The sequence below is a fragment of the Mytilus californianus genome, unplaced genomic scaffold, assembly GCF_021869535.1.
Source record: "Mytilus californianus isolate M0D057914Y unplaced genomic scaffold, xbMytCali1.0.p SCAF_15, whole genome shotgun sequence".
Classification (NCBI taxonomy): Eukaryota; Metazoa; Mollusca; class Bivalvia; order Mytilida; family Mytilidae; genus Mytilus; species Mytilus californianus.
Genome location: NW_026262637.1, coordinates 18,794,584 through 18,809,337, shown reverse-complemented (window position 1 = coordinate 18,809,337; position 14,754 = coordinate 18,794,584). Strand labels below are relative to the sequence as shown.

Genomic DNA, 14,754 nt, shown 5'->3' with positions numbered 1-14,754 from the left:
AGCTTCCTCCACAAATATAAACTGACCGCCACGAAATAGCCAATAGTGCTAATAGTGACGTTATACACTAATCAATCAATTATACCGAACCAATCGTACTACGAAATGAGAGCCGTCATAACACTTTTGAAAATAATAATATAAATATAATTGATGTATACTCTTTATATTGGGGTATGGTTTGTGATTCTTGTTAGTTATATGTAGTTCTTTAAGGATTTTTATCTGCAACTTAATATTAACTTCACATGGTTATATTTCGCATTCACAGCATACAGTTGAAATGTATTGCCAGCAACCATCGGAAGTAACCGTTGCACGAACGGTATGTCATTTGTATTATTTCTCCTGAAATTGATATCAGTCAGAAAGACAAAAATATTGAAGCAATTTTATGATTTATTTTATAATTTTCGTAAAATCATGGAAACTGTATAGAAAAAGTTGATTAATTTATGCTTAAATTTTTTGAAAAATATTTATAAAAATAATTGCCATTTCAACTTAAAAAATTGACCTTTTTTCAATTTTAATTTCTTCCGTCTGACAAAAATCATAGGATAGTCCGGATTGTTAAAACTTCCGTCGACGTAGAATTATGTAGGTGCGTGAAGGATCCCTTCTAGTCGTAGTTAATTTTTTTGTTTCCGTTACCAATGCTATCTATTATTTCTGCATTACCAAAAAACTCGTCTAACATATGTAGGAAAGATTTATCAATAATGAAAATACTTGAAATAAGGTAAGAAAAAAGCAACAGGAATAGATCTTAGAAGAGACACGTATTTTGGCTTTTGTCTTAAGGTATATTTTGGTCCTATCTCTCATCAAGTAATTTCATTTCTGTAATTTTTTATACTGAACGTTCCAGATGAAGGTTAAGTTGGAAAAGCGTTCAGACGATTTTATGACATGGGTGTTCCACTCTTTGAAATATTTATTATAAATAATATTGACACTTTGAAATTCTTCATCTAAGAATCCTGATATGCATATTTCAGTACATTTTTCTTAACTTTTATAAAGGTAGATATATATATATATATATATATATATATATATATATATATATTAGACCCTCTACAAAGAAATTTGTTTCTTATTTATATTTTTTCGTTTGGGCTTGTATTATATTTGCCTTCGAGTTTATATGATCCGTTCATCCTATTTTGACTCTTCAAAATTCAAGAGTCTATCCTAAATTGAGGTAAATTATATGGCCTTCCAAATACCGTTTCGATTCCTAACATCACTGAAGAGACATTAATTATCGAAATCCGGATATGGTGTACAAATTTTTGCACCTCATGTTTACGGTATACCATCTTTTTCGCAAGTTCATTGTTTTCTGTTTGGAATTAAATTATAATAAAGATCCATTTTGTTACATCTTGTGATCCGTTTATTTGGCAATCGCCAATGGCAGTCAGCAGGGTTTAAGAACATCCGTTGTTCGACCTGTACTTGTATATATATATATATATATAAACAAGTCTAAATTGAAAACAACGTTCAAACCTATGATTGCGTTGGATAAAAACCGCAACTTTTATACGTGTGCATGCAACAAAACAAATTTCTTTGTAGAGGGGTCTAAATACAGCACAAACAACATTTTCCAAAAGACCAAAAAAGTGAAAAAGTATATTTTAAAAAAACGCATTTGACTAGCAGGTCGAACAACGGATGTTCTAAAACCCTGCTGACTGCCATGGCGATTGCCAAATAAACGGATCACAGATGTAACACAATGGATCTTAATTATATTAATTTAATACCAAACAGAAAACAATAAACTTGCGGAAAAGATGGTATACCGCAAACATGAGGTGCAAAAATTTGTACACCATATCCGGATTTCGACAATTAATGTCTCTTCAGTGATGTTAGGAATCGAAACGGTATTTGGAAGGCCATATAATTTACCTCAATTTGGGAATGACTCTTGAATTTTGAAGAGTCGAAATAGGATGAACGGATCATATAAACCCGAAGGCAAATATAATACAAGCCCAAACGAAAAAATATAAACAAGTCTAAATTGAAAACAACGTTCAAACCTATGATTGCGTTGGATAAAAACCGCAACTTTTATACGTGTGCATGCAACAAAACAAATTTCTTTGTAGAGGGGTCTAAATACAGCACAAACAACATTTTCGAAAGACCAAAAAAGTGAAAAAGTATATTTTAACAAAACGCATTTGACTAGCAGGTCGAACAACGGATGTTCTAAAACCCTGCTGACTGCCATGGCGATTGCCAAATAAACGGATCACAGATGTAACACAATGGATCTTAATTATATTAATTTAATACCAAACAGAAAACAATAAACTTGCGGAAAAGATGGTATACCGCAAACATGAGGTGCAAAAATTTGTACACCATATCCGGATTTCGACAATTAATGTCTCTTCAGTGATGTTAGGAATCGAAACGGTATTTGGAAGGCCATATAATTTACCTCAATTTGGGATTGACTCTTGAATTTTGAAGAGTCGAAATAGGATGAACGGATCATATAAACCCGAAGGCAAATATAATACAAGCCCAAACGAAAAAATATAAACAAGTCTAAATTGAAAACAACGTTCAAACCTATGATTGCGTTGGATAAAAACCGCAACTTTTATACGTGTGCATGCAACAAAACAAATTTCTTTGTAGAGGGGTCTAAATACAGCACAAACAACATTTTCCAAAAGACCAAAAAAGTGAAAAAGTATATTTTAACAAAACGCATTTGACTAGCAGGTCGAACAACGGATGTTCTAAAACCCTGCTGACTGCCATGGCGATTGCCAAATAAACGGATCACAGATGTAACACAATGGATATATATATATAAAATGACTGAATAATAGCCAACGATAAATCTTACGGGGCGATGGATCATATAAATATGACACAGTACACTACAAAATATAATATATAACCAGTCTAAAAGGGTACAACATCACCAAAAATGACAATAAACGAACAAATGTAACTATAAATATTTCGGATAACAGATATCCTTCATCAGTATGAGCACGATGTAAAATGAATCAGATCAATCTATTCTGATTATTAAACTACAGCAATCTTGAATTCTATACAATAAAAAAAGTGAAACAGTTTCACCCGAACATCATATGTAGAGACGCTAATAAACTTTTAAAATTTCCAAAAAACGACTCAAAGACATGCCTAAAATGAAAATAGTAATTAGAGATATGAACTGGCACAACTCTAAAATTCCAAAATGACGTCAGTTAAGATGTTTTTTTATTGTATAGAATTCAAGATTGCTATAGTTTAATAATCAGAATAGATTGATCTGATTCATTTTACATCGTGCTCATACTGATGAAGGATATCTGTTATCCGAAATATTTATAGTTACATTTGTTCGTTTATTGTCATTTTTTGGTGATGTTGTACCCTTTTAGACTGGTTATATTATATATATATATATATATATATATATATATATATATATATATATATACATACCATTGACGCATATTACACAGCGTTTTCCTGCAATGAAGTTACAAATATTTAACAGCTAAAAAGCATTTTTTAGGTCGTGAAATGTAAATTCTGATCCGAAACTAGTGAATTATAGTTTTAATCTCCTTTCATACAAAGTATTTCCGATTTTTTCTATCGCTTAATTAAGCTTTAATACGATATCTTTCAAAACATTATTTACTTTTGAACTAGCCACTTGCTAGCATTGATCTCTGGCAATGCACTAAACGTTTTGAAGTAAAAGAGTGAGTATACCCATAGAGTATGGAAAGGTATGTCTAAGCATTTATCAGCATATACTATTTTTGTATAATTATTGTATGCTTGTGTGTATGTTTGTGTGTATGGTGTTTGTTTTCATAACTATATATATGTATATCTCTGTGCTGTTGTAACTTATGGTTTATTAGAATACAGATTATTATTGCGGCAATAAGAAGATATGGTATGATTGCCAATTTATGTATAGAAAGAAGAACTAATCATTTATTTTTGCAAAACAATCAGTATTGCGGGTTTTGTGCGAAAAATTCTGACTCGATATAATATTGCAGCTTCTCATCTTTCCGGAAAAAAACAGAGTTGGTGCTCTAATAAAAGGAAACAATCAAACTATTGATGTCAACAGCAGCCTAGTGTAATGTAGTGTTTAGATAATAAAATCCAATTTATATTTTAATGCATTCTCGAAAATGTTTCTAAATTATTATTATAATGATCTATATATATATAAAAAAAGAAAACCAAAATCATGATAAAACACAAAGAAAATCCAAACAGAAATGCAAATTTTTAATTAGAATCTAATTACAGTGTGACGACTTTTGTCAATGCAACCGTTCTAGAAATGGTCAAATCGCTATCAAACGAAAAAGAAATATCTTTATATTTCTACATCTTTCCTTTTCATTTTAAATTTACCAACATGAATATGATAATCTCATGCATTAAATAATACCCCAGAACCACACGAACGGTGAGATACGTACCAAACGTACTTGATCTGTAAGAAATAATACCCCAGAACCACACGAACGGTGAGATACATACCAAACGTACTTGATCTGTAAGAAATTATACCCCAGAACCACACGAACGGTGAGATACGTACCAAACGTACTTGATCTGTAAGAAATCGGGAAACGTCCTTTGTGAGGTCATCGTTCCTTGATTCGTTGATGAATAGTAATCAAGCAATAAGCAAATATTAGCAAAAACCAATCATTAAAAAACTATGTTGATGAAGTTTTTCAACTGCGTAGTTTGATGATGATCTTCATATGATGTTTAAACACAATTCGTTCTTAATATGAATGGAAAATCTGCAACTGAACATTAAGTAAACACCAATCAATCAGGCAATCAATCACTATCCATATCTTTTCTTTTAAAGCATGTGATATATCACACTTGCTTGCAAGAGTATGAAACGTTTCTCTTACATTTTCTACCAGTATCATGTTATTATCAATACACTTAAACAGAAATGAAAGCATTTTTAAAGTTTACGATTGTACTATAAAAGATCATACCATATTGTCATTTTATCCGACATTTTGTAATTGATGTAATAATATAATTAATTAAAGTCGGAAAGGAGAAGGTACGATCTGGACCCAGATTGGGCCTAAATGTACGTGTATTCCAAACTATCCTCTATAATTTGCAAAATCAAATCAAATGTTGAATTTATGTACTTTAACAAAATATTGCAGTTTTGCATTCAATGTATGTTTTGGATTTTTCGTTAGTTATGCAGTCATAAAATGACAGGTTAATTCAGTAAAATCTTGATTATCTGACCAGTAAATGTTAGCAATAATTTAGAACACAATAGTCGCACCAAAAGATATTACGCATTACGTGTAGTAAGTGTCATCTATTCACTGGCAAAACATACTGTTGGCGATGCATGTGCTCTAAACAGAAAATAATGTGTTTTCCAATAACACAACTATCCAACAGATACATGTACCATCGGACGAGGATGTTAAAACAACTATAAGAAAACAAAGATTGTAATGAAAGGAAAGTAGATACCAAAGAGACAAGAAAAGCAAACACAACCATAAACATAAAGTGAAACAACGAAACGAATGACAAACAAGTCTCCCTAAAACTTCACAGAAAATAAAAGAACAGAGTTCCATTGTCCCCCGCACATATTTTATCTATTCAAGGTACAAAGGCAATAACTAAAAAAAAACCCACTTTTTTTTGTTCTTTAATACTTTTTATTAATATCTTAGAGAAATGAAGGCTTCAGAGCAAATGCAATGTGATTTCCTTTATAATTAATATTTCCAAGAGGCATAACTCTGAGAGAATATTTGATCAGTGCTATAAATTTCATAAAAATCTGGCAAGAATTGTACACATTAGAGTGCTTATAAGGCAATTTTCCATATAATTAATATTTCCAAGGGGCATAACTCTTTTAGGAATTATTGATCGTCACTGATTTTCGAACTCTTAAAAGACATTGCTGATATCAACCTATGATATAAGTTACATAAAAATCTGGCAAGAATTGTACACATGAGAGCGCTAACGATGCAATTTTCTATATAATTAATGTTTCCAATTACCATAACTCTTTTTAAATAATTGATCGGCACTGATTTTCGAATTTGTCCAAGCCATTGTTGATGTAAACCTACGATATAAGTTTCATAAAAATCTGGCAAAAATTGTACACCTGAGCGCGCTAACAAGACCGTACGGACGGACGCACAGGCGGACGGACGGACGGTATTTCTATGTCCCCCGCAACGCGTTGCGCGGGGGACAACTAAAGACAGATGGACGTGAACCCCACCAAAAACCGGTAAACCGCTCTTAATTTATGAAAACTTTCCATTTCAGGACATATTTTTAAATAAATGTAGCTTTCAATACAAAACCATTCTAACATTCATGAAGTCATCTGTTTTATGTTGTTTGGTTTCTTGACGTATATTCCACACTTTAATCATATTTTCTAGCTGGAACACCAGTTTGACTTTGCATTTGCGCAAGAAGCCTTAAAATGCGTTTAATCTTTTTAAGTGGTGTTATTTTTTTTTTCGGAAAACAATTTCCGTTGTGCAAAACATTTTTTAATCTAATATAATTCGACCAATGGAATAGCTTGATAATGTTTTATTTACAAGAAAATTTATTTCTAATTTTGTGTTTATATCGTAACTTTTCCATGACAGACAAGAAAGACATATACAGGAATTTTACGACTTGTAAATTCTACATAATATACTAATCGAGACGGATTTCAGACGGAAATTAGGTGATAAACAATTTTTATACAATTTAACATTAAAGTTTGCTGAGTACTTTTCCTAAATAACCGTTGATCTCATGAATATTTTACGTAAATAATATACACATTTTTTTCAGTCTGCTGTACCATTGATTTATGTATAAGAAATCACCGGTGTGTGGCTCTAAGTGATATGAAAGACAGTTGTTAATCTCAAGACACAATGGTGCGACATTACATGGTTTTCTCTATTACTATTTCAATTGCTCTTCCATTGTCAGTTTGTTGGCTAACTGTTTGCATCTCAGATAAAGAAGCACTTCGAAATAACCTTTTACATATGAACGTATGTTTCATCGCTCTCCAGATCTCTTTCCTATATGGCCTTGATCCTAAGATGTACAATATCGGTTTGATAGAATATGAAATTGTTTGAAACAATTGTGCAATTAAAATCATTTCTGGTGGCTGCATTATCATAAGCACTCGAAACACCCCGTTTGTAATACTGAGAAAAAATGTAACGTAAGCCACTAACAGTAGTAGCCCGGATGTTTTATATTCCTTATCCTGTGGAACATATGCTGTTTGACGTCTGTGCAATCTAAAACCTGTAGATCTATTTCTTTTATAAAATTGCCATGTTTTGACACCTATAAGGCACGAAAGACAAAATATTAGCACATATGGAATCACCGAGACCACAACCGCATCAACTTTATTCAATTTGTTCCATGTTTCAAATAACTCATTCTCCGGCCAGGGATAGCAATACATGTAAGGGTAATCTGATCCAACAGTCCATGTAACATAATGATAACAAACAACGGCAAGAATCGCTAAACCGATTATTACACATTTAGCACGGAAAACAGTACAAAAATGTGCCTTCTTAGATGGCCAAAATAATCCAATGAATTTCTCTATAACAAGTGAAGCCACATACCATATTGATAAAAACGTACAAATATGATTAACATACATAATCAAAGGACACAAACCGTGGACGTGGTAAACACTTACTCCCCAATTTGTCAAATTTGTACACAATGTTGATAATAAGTATCCAATATCCACGATTGAAATCGCTGAAAAATATCTCGACGTTGATACTTTTCTCAGTTTTGACTTTGTAAATATATAAAAACTCACTACATTCCCAATCACTCCAAAAACTATGATGAATAATACTGCCCATCGGTTAAATTCCATTATATCTAACAACAATTGACTCGGTGGTGGTGGTGGCATAAAGCCTTGATAATAATCGTCTGTTTTATTATATAGCACCATTACAGGAATCTTTGTATCATTCATGCTGGAATGGTTGTACGATCCAACATAATAACCTCCCATCTCATAATTGTTAGGGGGCAAACTCATCTTGTAGTAAAATGTCTTAGTTCAGTCTCGAATTAAACCATTTATCGACTGTACAATATAAATGAAATGTGTAATGATAGCGTCATTACAATGATTTGTCTATCACTTCTTGTCTACTCTAACGATGATCGTCTATTAAAGTTTCTGAAAAGACAAAAAAAATAAATTGTAATTATAAAGGATGCATTGTACTTTAAAATAGTTTGAAATGTAGAAAGGGGTGTATTAAACGAAAGTCACAATAGATACTGGGAAAAAAAACCTGCTTAAAAGTGCAGACTTTTTGTGGTTTGTCTGCACAAATGTAAAGACTTAATTATCACAAGAAACACTAAGGTTTTTCTTTCCCTATGTACTGACGGCCTGGGGGATGTGACCTTGTTGTATCAAGATCTGGTTTTCAGTGCTCTACTGTTTTCGTCTTCCATTTGTGTTGATTCGAGTGTAACTGATGAGATTAGGGTAACCTAAAATTCAAACTAAATTAATAAACCTGATATCTAGTTAGTTTTGAGAGAAAACATAACTAATACCCTCCTCTCCCCCACATATAAAATAAAAAAAATAACACAAACAGCAAATAAACCTAGCCAACTGATGATACTAATTTGGATCTTCTCAAGTTGACCTAGCATATTGAAACCTATTTTGATTGACGAATGGACTACTACCACGTTGTAGCGTTGGATATAGAAAAAAAAACCTAATGGTTGAGTTAGGTATAGAAATATGACCATCTTAACTTATCCCGGCAGATAGCAAGACCAGTGCTTAGGAGGTGTCTTTTTGGCTGTATGGGATGCTTAAATGTATAAATACGTAAGCACACATGCAGTCGGAAACGTTAAGTCGTCGTGAGAGTATCGTGCCCTAAGCACAACAAGAACCCTTTAGGGAGAATAGATGTCCTATGACAGGGAAAATTTCGACACTAAAGCAAAAAAACCCTCATTTCAGTTACACTCCAAATTTCAAGCCCATCATCTATTCGACGTTATTGGCAGAGCCTACCTTTACAATTTGTTTTCATTTTGAACTTGCACGGGTTTATTGCATCTGACGTTAAACAAACAACAGCCAATCAACCAATCAATCAATCAAAAGATATTATTGCTATGAGGATTACATTAATTTGGGTTTCAAATGTGATCAGTCACCATGCCTGTATGCATATGTGACGAGATAACCGTAGGTTGAATTTGTAAAAAAAAATAATAAAACCACTCTTAAAAACTCGAGGAGGAAATAGTTTTATATGTTTTGTTTTATATTAGTAGTATCCTGTGTTATCTATAATTTGTGAAAAAACTTGCGTTCATAATTGTAGCTTTTACTCTATTTCCGTCTGTCGTTATTTTTAAACAAATGTATTGGATATGGAAAACTACGTTAGACAGTATAAGTTTCAAACACTAATTCACTGAAAATTGACTCATACATCTTAAGATATTTACAAAATTATATACTGATTCTCCATGTTATTATGAATGCTATAAATCTGATCCGTATATTGTTTATATCTTTGTTATAAGTATAAATTGGCAGATTTAGATTTCAAATTACAAAGAAATGCTGAGAGAAAACAGTTTCAAACTGAACCATAAAGCTGACACCCGATTTACTCAGATGTGGTATTGCCAATGAAGAGCTATCCATAGACCGAAGGACAAAAATGTAAACTATTAAAAGTCACCTTCAACTATTGCCATTTAACAATTATAGACAGAAAAATTCCGGCGTGAAAAAAATGTGAAATAATCCAAATGAGAAACCTCCGGTCTGGGTTATACTACAGCAATGACAACAACCAAAATAAAATTAGTTTAAAGATAAGTAAATTAATTCGAGTAAGAAATAAAATAAAACCGACACGTAAAATGAATAAAATGATGATTAAAAAGACTCGATTGATCAGCATCAATAAGTGCAGTTTCTGTTTGAATATATTGTTTCCAGTATTCAATTACATTCTGTCGTAATAACTTCTACTGCCATTGTTGTAATAACTGGTCGCGCGAGAATGCCGCATTTAATTGATTGTTTTTTTACTAAATACTTTTTCCAATTAGATCATTTCTACATATTTCATATATTTTATTTAAAACTGAATTGATAGTGTGTACTCAGTGTTCAACAAATTCATCAACATAACGGGAAACACACAAAATGCATTATCTCTATTTCCCCCTTCTTTCAATATTCAGTAAATTGATATGAAAAACCTCTAAGAATTGTTATCGATAATGATGGCAGGGAATTCAAATGAAAACGTGTTTGTTATCAGTAAAATTGCACTATTTCATGCCGATTTACAATTATATTTATTGATTCTCCAACTTTTATGCATCCTGTACACCATTTAAAAGAGGTACTGTGCTTTTACATTTAACTTAAAGTAGTAACTCGTTGAAAGAAAATGAATACCATGCTTCATCTGTTTAAATCACGCAATATATAACAATGATACAGTTCATAATGAAAGTTTTTTAAGGATGTTTGCTACTCTGTTTCAAAATACCAAGCTTTTTAAAAGACTGTTATAAATTGAAAATATATAAATAACGGAACTAAAAAAGCAGAAAAAAATGAATGGTCCGTGAGCTTGTTTTTGTGATATAAACCATTGAAATTTTGGCGGGAAATGATTCTCTCTAGATTTTTCATACAATTAACATTGTCACCTTTTTCTTTCAAAAACTATGAAAAAATAACAAGAATTTATAAGATTTTCAAATATGGCTTTTAAAACTATATGTAATAAAATTATGAAAAGAAAAGTAAAGCTTAGTGGGCAAATTTTTTAATGGCACTACATGGATAAAACCAGAGGATTCCGAATATCTGACAAAAATTCAAAAACAAGAGAAGCGAACATCGTTAAACGAACTATTTTCACTATGGTCACTCCATATTGTATTTGCAACCTGCGTGTAGCATCTTTTAGTGTCTTCCAGAACGTATGATATCATTCTCCATTTTTTTGTCGTTCATACTTTCGTAGCTATACTTAAATTACCAGTTTCTTTATAGTGGACAATGTATAAAATGATTACTGATGCGACAAATCTGGATAACGCAATAAATTGATTTCCAAACGGACAATTATACAAGGCTAAAGATACCAGGTCTGGCCAAGTTAATACAGATGTTGGCAGCGATGCAAAACGATGGCATACTTGGCAAATCAACTGATACAAAAAATAACGTTTAAGGTTGGGCAACATGAAATCCTGTAAAAAACGGGAGTGGCAATAGATAAAATTGAGAATGGAAACGGGGAATGTGTCAAAGAGACAACAACTCGACAAAGATGTTTGAATAGGGCAAGCTTCCTCTATTTCACATGCAACACGTGAGGCGGTCTTTCCGTTTGTTCACAGAAATAGATTAAGCATTGGCAGTTTAAATGTTTGGATACTGCTCAGGTGAGATTAAAATCACTTGCTGATAAATGTTTGATTTCTTTATTTGAGAATTACGCCACTTCTAGAGATTATATCACGTTTTTTTTCTAAATTCCTTTTAACACCTGTCTGATTATATATTTACGTCGAGACTGGTTAAAGAGTTTTACAATAATCCACAAGATCCTGCGATATACGGTGGTATCCGCTCATACCAAGTCATAGGCAATTTTTGTAGTGCTGATGCCCAATAAACAGTTCTAATTGATGTTTTATAAATAGTAACGCAAGTGATCTTGCATAATTTTTGACCACTATTTTTTATACTTAGTTTGTTTATATGAGTTTTTATGCATTTATTCATATTTCACTCTCCAACCTTTTGATTTTCGACATTTCTGTCGTATGGCGTAAAGACAAATTCACGCTTCAAAAACTGATTGAATGTGTCGGTGTGTAAGGTATAATAATATCACAATAAATAAATCACAATTAATTTCATCATTTACATGATATGTAACAAACCTGTTTTAAATTCACTGTTGATAGATTTAGAAATTATTAAAAAACTAAGGTTCGAACTCCATGGTGTAAAAATTACTTAAGGTGGATTTTTCTATTCTTTTAGTCCCTTTTATAAAGCTCTTTAAGTATTCAAGTATTTTTTACATCCTTGGCTAACAATTGTTTTGGGTTCAGCGAACCTGATAATTGTAAATAATAAAAAAAAACAAAAACGCTTCGGACGCAACAAATTTATGAATTGTTATTTTCATTAATGAATATTATTATAAATCATTTTTGGAATCACTTCTGACAACATATGGCCTTCAACGGCTATTTGATTTATTAATTTGTTTACAGTTTCTGTTTGTGTAATCTGATAGAAGATTATCGCGTGCAAATTTTAATCACCACATGTTATTCTATCGATTTTGATGAAATTCATAACCCTCGCTCCAACCAGTAGAAAAGAGAAGACTGCACAACTGCCTTTTGTGCAGGTACTTTCGTAATAATATATAATTCTACCACTACATGTATTTACGATATAAAATTTGTGATTACAAAATAATAAAAAAGTTGTAGCATTATACAATTAAAAAATAAGTAATTTTCTTTAAAAAGGCAGATTGACTGATAAACCTTATGATATTATTTTTATTGTGTTAAGATTGACATATTTGTAGCAATTACACAGGCAACTGAAACCCATTGTTTGGTACTTTTTTTCCCTTTTAAATCAACATACAACAAAGAGAGGCGAAATATACCAAAGGAACATTTAATCTCATAAGTCGAAAATAAACTGACAACGCCATGGCAAAAAAAGACCAAAAGACAAACAACAGTATACAAAACACAACATAGAAAACTAAAGACTGAGCAAGACGACCCCCACCAAAACCCGGGGATGCCCTCAGGTGCTCCAGAAGAGTAAGGATATCCTGTTCCACATGTTTTACCCATCGTGTTGCTCATTTAAGTACAAAGCCAGCGATAAGTCTAATTCGGTAGGTAACATTCGGGGAAAAGGAGGACAGGATTGTGGTTACGACGATTTGAACATATCTGTCGTCATCTGTTAAACAGATATTCCATTACGGTCAACCAACTCGTGATGACGTCCGTAAAATTTTCGAAGGAATGATTTCAACTTCACTACTTGGAAATATTGGTTTAATAGCTTCCTTATGAGCAGCAACCCTCTATCAAGGAAACGCAATACCTGGAATATCGTATCAACTGGGAGATATATACTCCATACGCAGGCACTTCTGGAATGTTGCTACAAAGAAATTCAAAATTCAAAATTGGGAAGCTGAAATCATCTCTTTTGTCGTTAAGTTTTGTTCTCAACAGACCCTCATTGTCAATTTCTAGATGTAAGTCAAGATATGAGGCAGACTTAACTTGCATCTTTTCTTAAATAAGTGTTATTAGCTCTGAAAGGTTAATGACATTAAACTTCCTGTCAAAGAAAATTTAATGGACATTTGTCATTTGTTTATCTTCTATGAATTTCAATTACTGATAAACGTTTCATCAGCATGCGTAAGACCTTGTATACTGACTATAAAATATAAATTTAATTAAAAAAAAACACCATAAAAGTTGAAAAATGTATTTCAGCGTATAAATATGACAATATTGTGCCCAAGACGCGTCCTTTACATAAATTTACAATGCTCGAAATCCAAACAAATATTATTAGCATACATCTGCACATTCTGACAATTGTCACAAAAAAAGTATACAGTTATTAGGTTACACTTTTATGTTAAAATCCAAGAAAATGTATCCTCATTTACTTTCACGTCAATGAAAATAGTTATAGAAGATAAACATAATCAACATGTTCAAGGAACATGAAGAAGAAACAAAGTTAGATATGCAAATTTTGTAAAAGAAAGGATGAGTTTCCTGCGATGTTTTTAGGTATTTCACCAAAACTTCACATAAGATTATTTTTTTTCGAAATTCAAAAATAATGCTTAAAATATGACAACACTTATCATGATTGTGACATTAATCCCTTAATAACATGTGCTTATACCAGCAATATGACAACCATATCTAAATGAAGGGACCCACGATGAGACCATATAGCATTTTACATCTTTGAGGTGACAAAATGTAAAATGACTTTATTTTATTTTTACAATGAATAGTCAATTGATACAATTTTGTGGCTGTCAATAGCATACAATCATTCTACCCGAATGTAACCTTCAAAAGAATGTTTAATTGTCACATCTGCGGCTGTGTCAATTAAGTTTTTCTTTGTTAGTGCAGAATTTCCAAACGCACAATATTTGGGGAAAAATAGTGTTTTCTAATATAGGTCTTATTCTACTGAATACTCTAATGACATAACAGGTGTCAGACTACCAATTACTCCCTCCAATTTAGAACATATGTAAAAGTAGGCCTACTCGGACCAAAATAGTGCATTTGATGTCATTGTTTACTTAAACTAACCAACAAATTTGCAGAAATGAAACTTTTGATGAAAGAGAAATATATAAAGACCATTTTGAGCCAAAATTTACTTGTCTATGAGTTTGCATTAAACATTGAGGATTAATGCGCTCCATAGTATACTAATTTAAGATTTCCAGAAAACCAGGGGTTATTTTTAGTGGTACCTCAGTTCAGGAGGTCTCTTCTTTCTTATAAGATTTTAAAGGT

At 32.0% G+C, this 14,754-nt stretch overlaps 1 protein-coding gene across 2 annotated transcripts in view; it reads right to left on the bottom strand.

Annotated features, from left to right (window-relative positions):
* Positions 1-5,740: 5,740 nt before the first annotated feature.
* The window catches only part of LOC127725583 (uncharacterized), a 145,406-nt gene continuing 136,392 nt past the window's right edge, over positions 5,741-14,754 (bottom strand). For both annotated transcript variants that reach the window (XM_052232655.1, XM_052232654.1), the window contains one exon: positions 5,741-8,302. In XM_052232655.1, the coding sequence (XP_052088615.1) occupies positions 7,010-8,158 (1,149 nt within the window). In that variant the 5' untranslated portion in view covers positions 8,159-8,302 and the 3' untranslated portion in view covers positions 5,741-7,009. The remainder of the gene's footprint in view (positions 8,303-14,754) is intronic.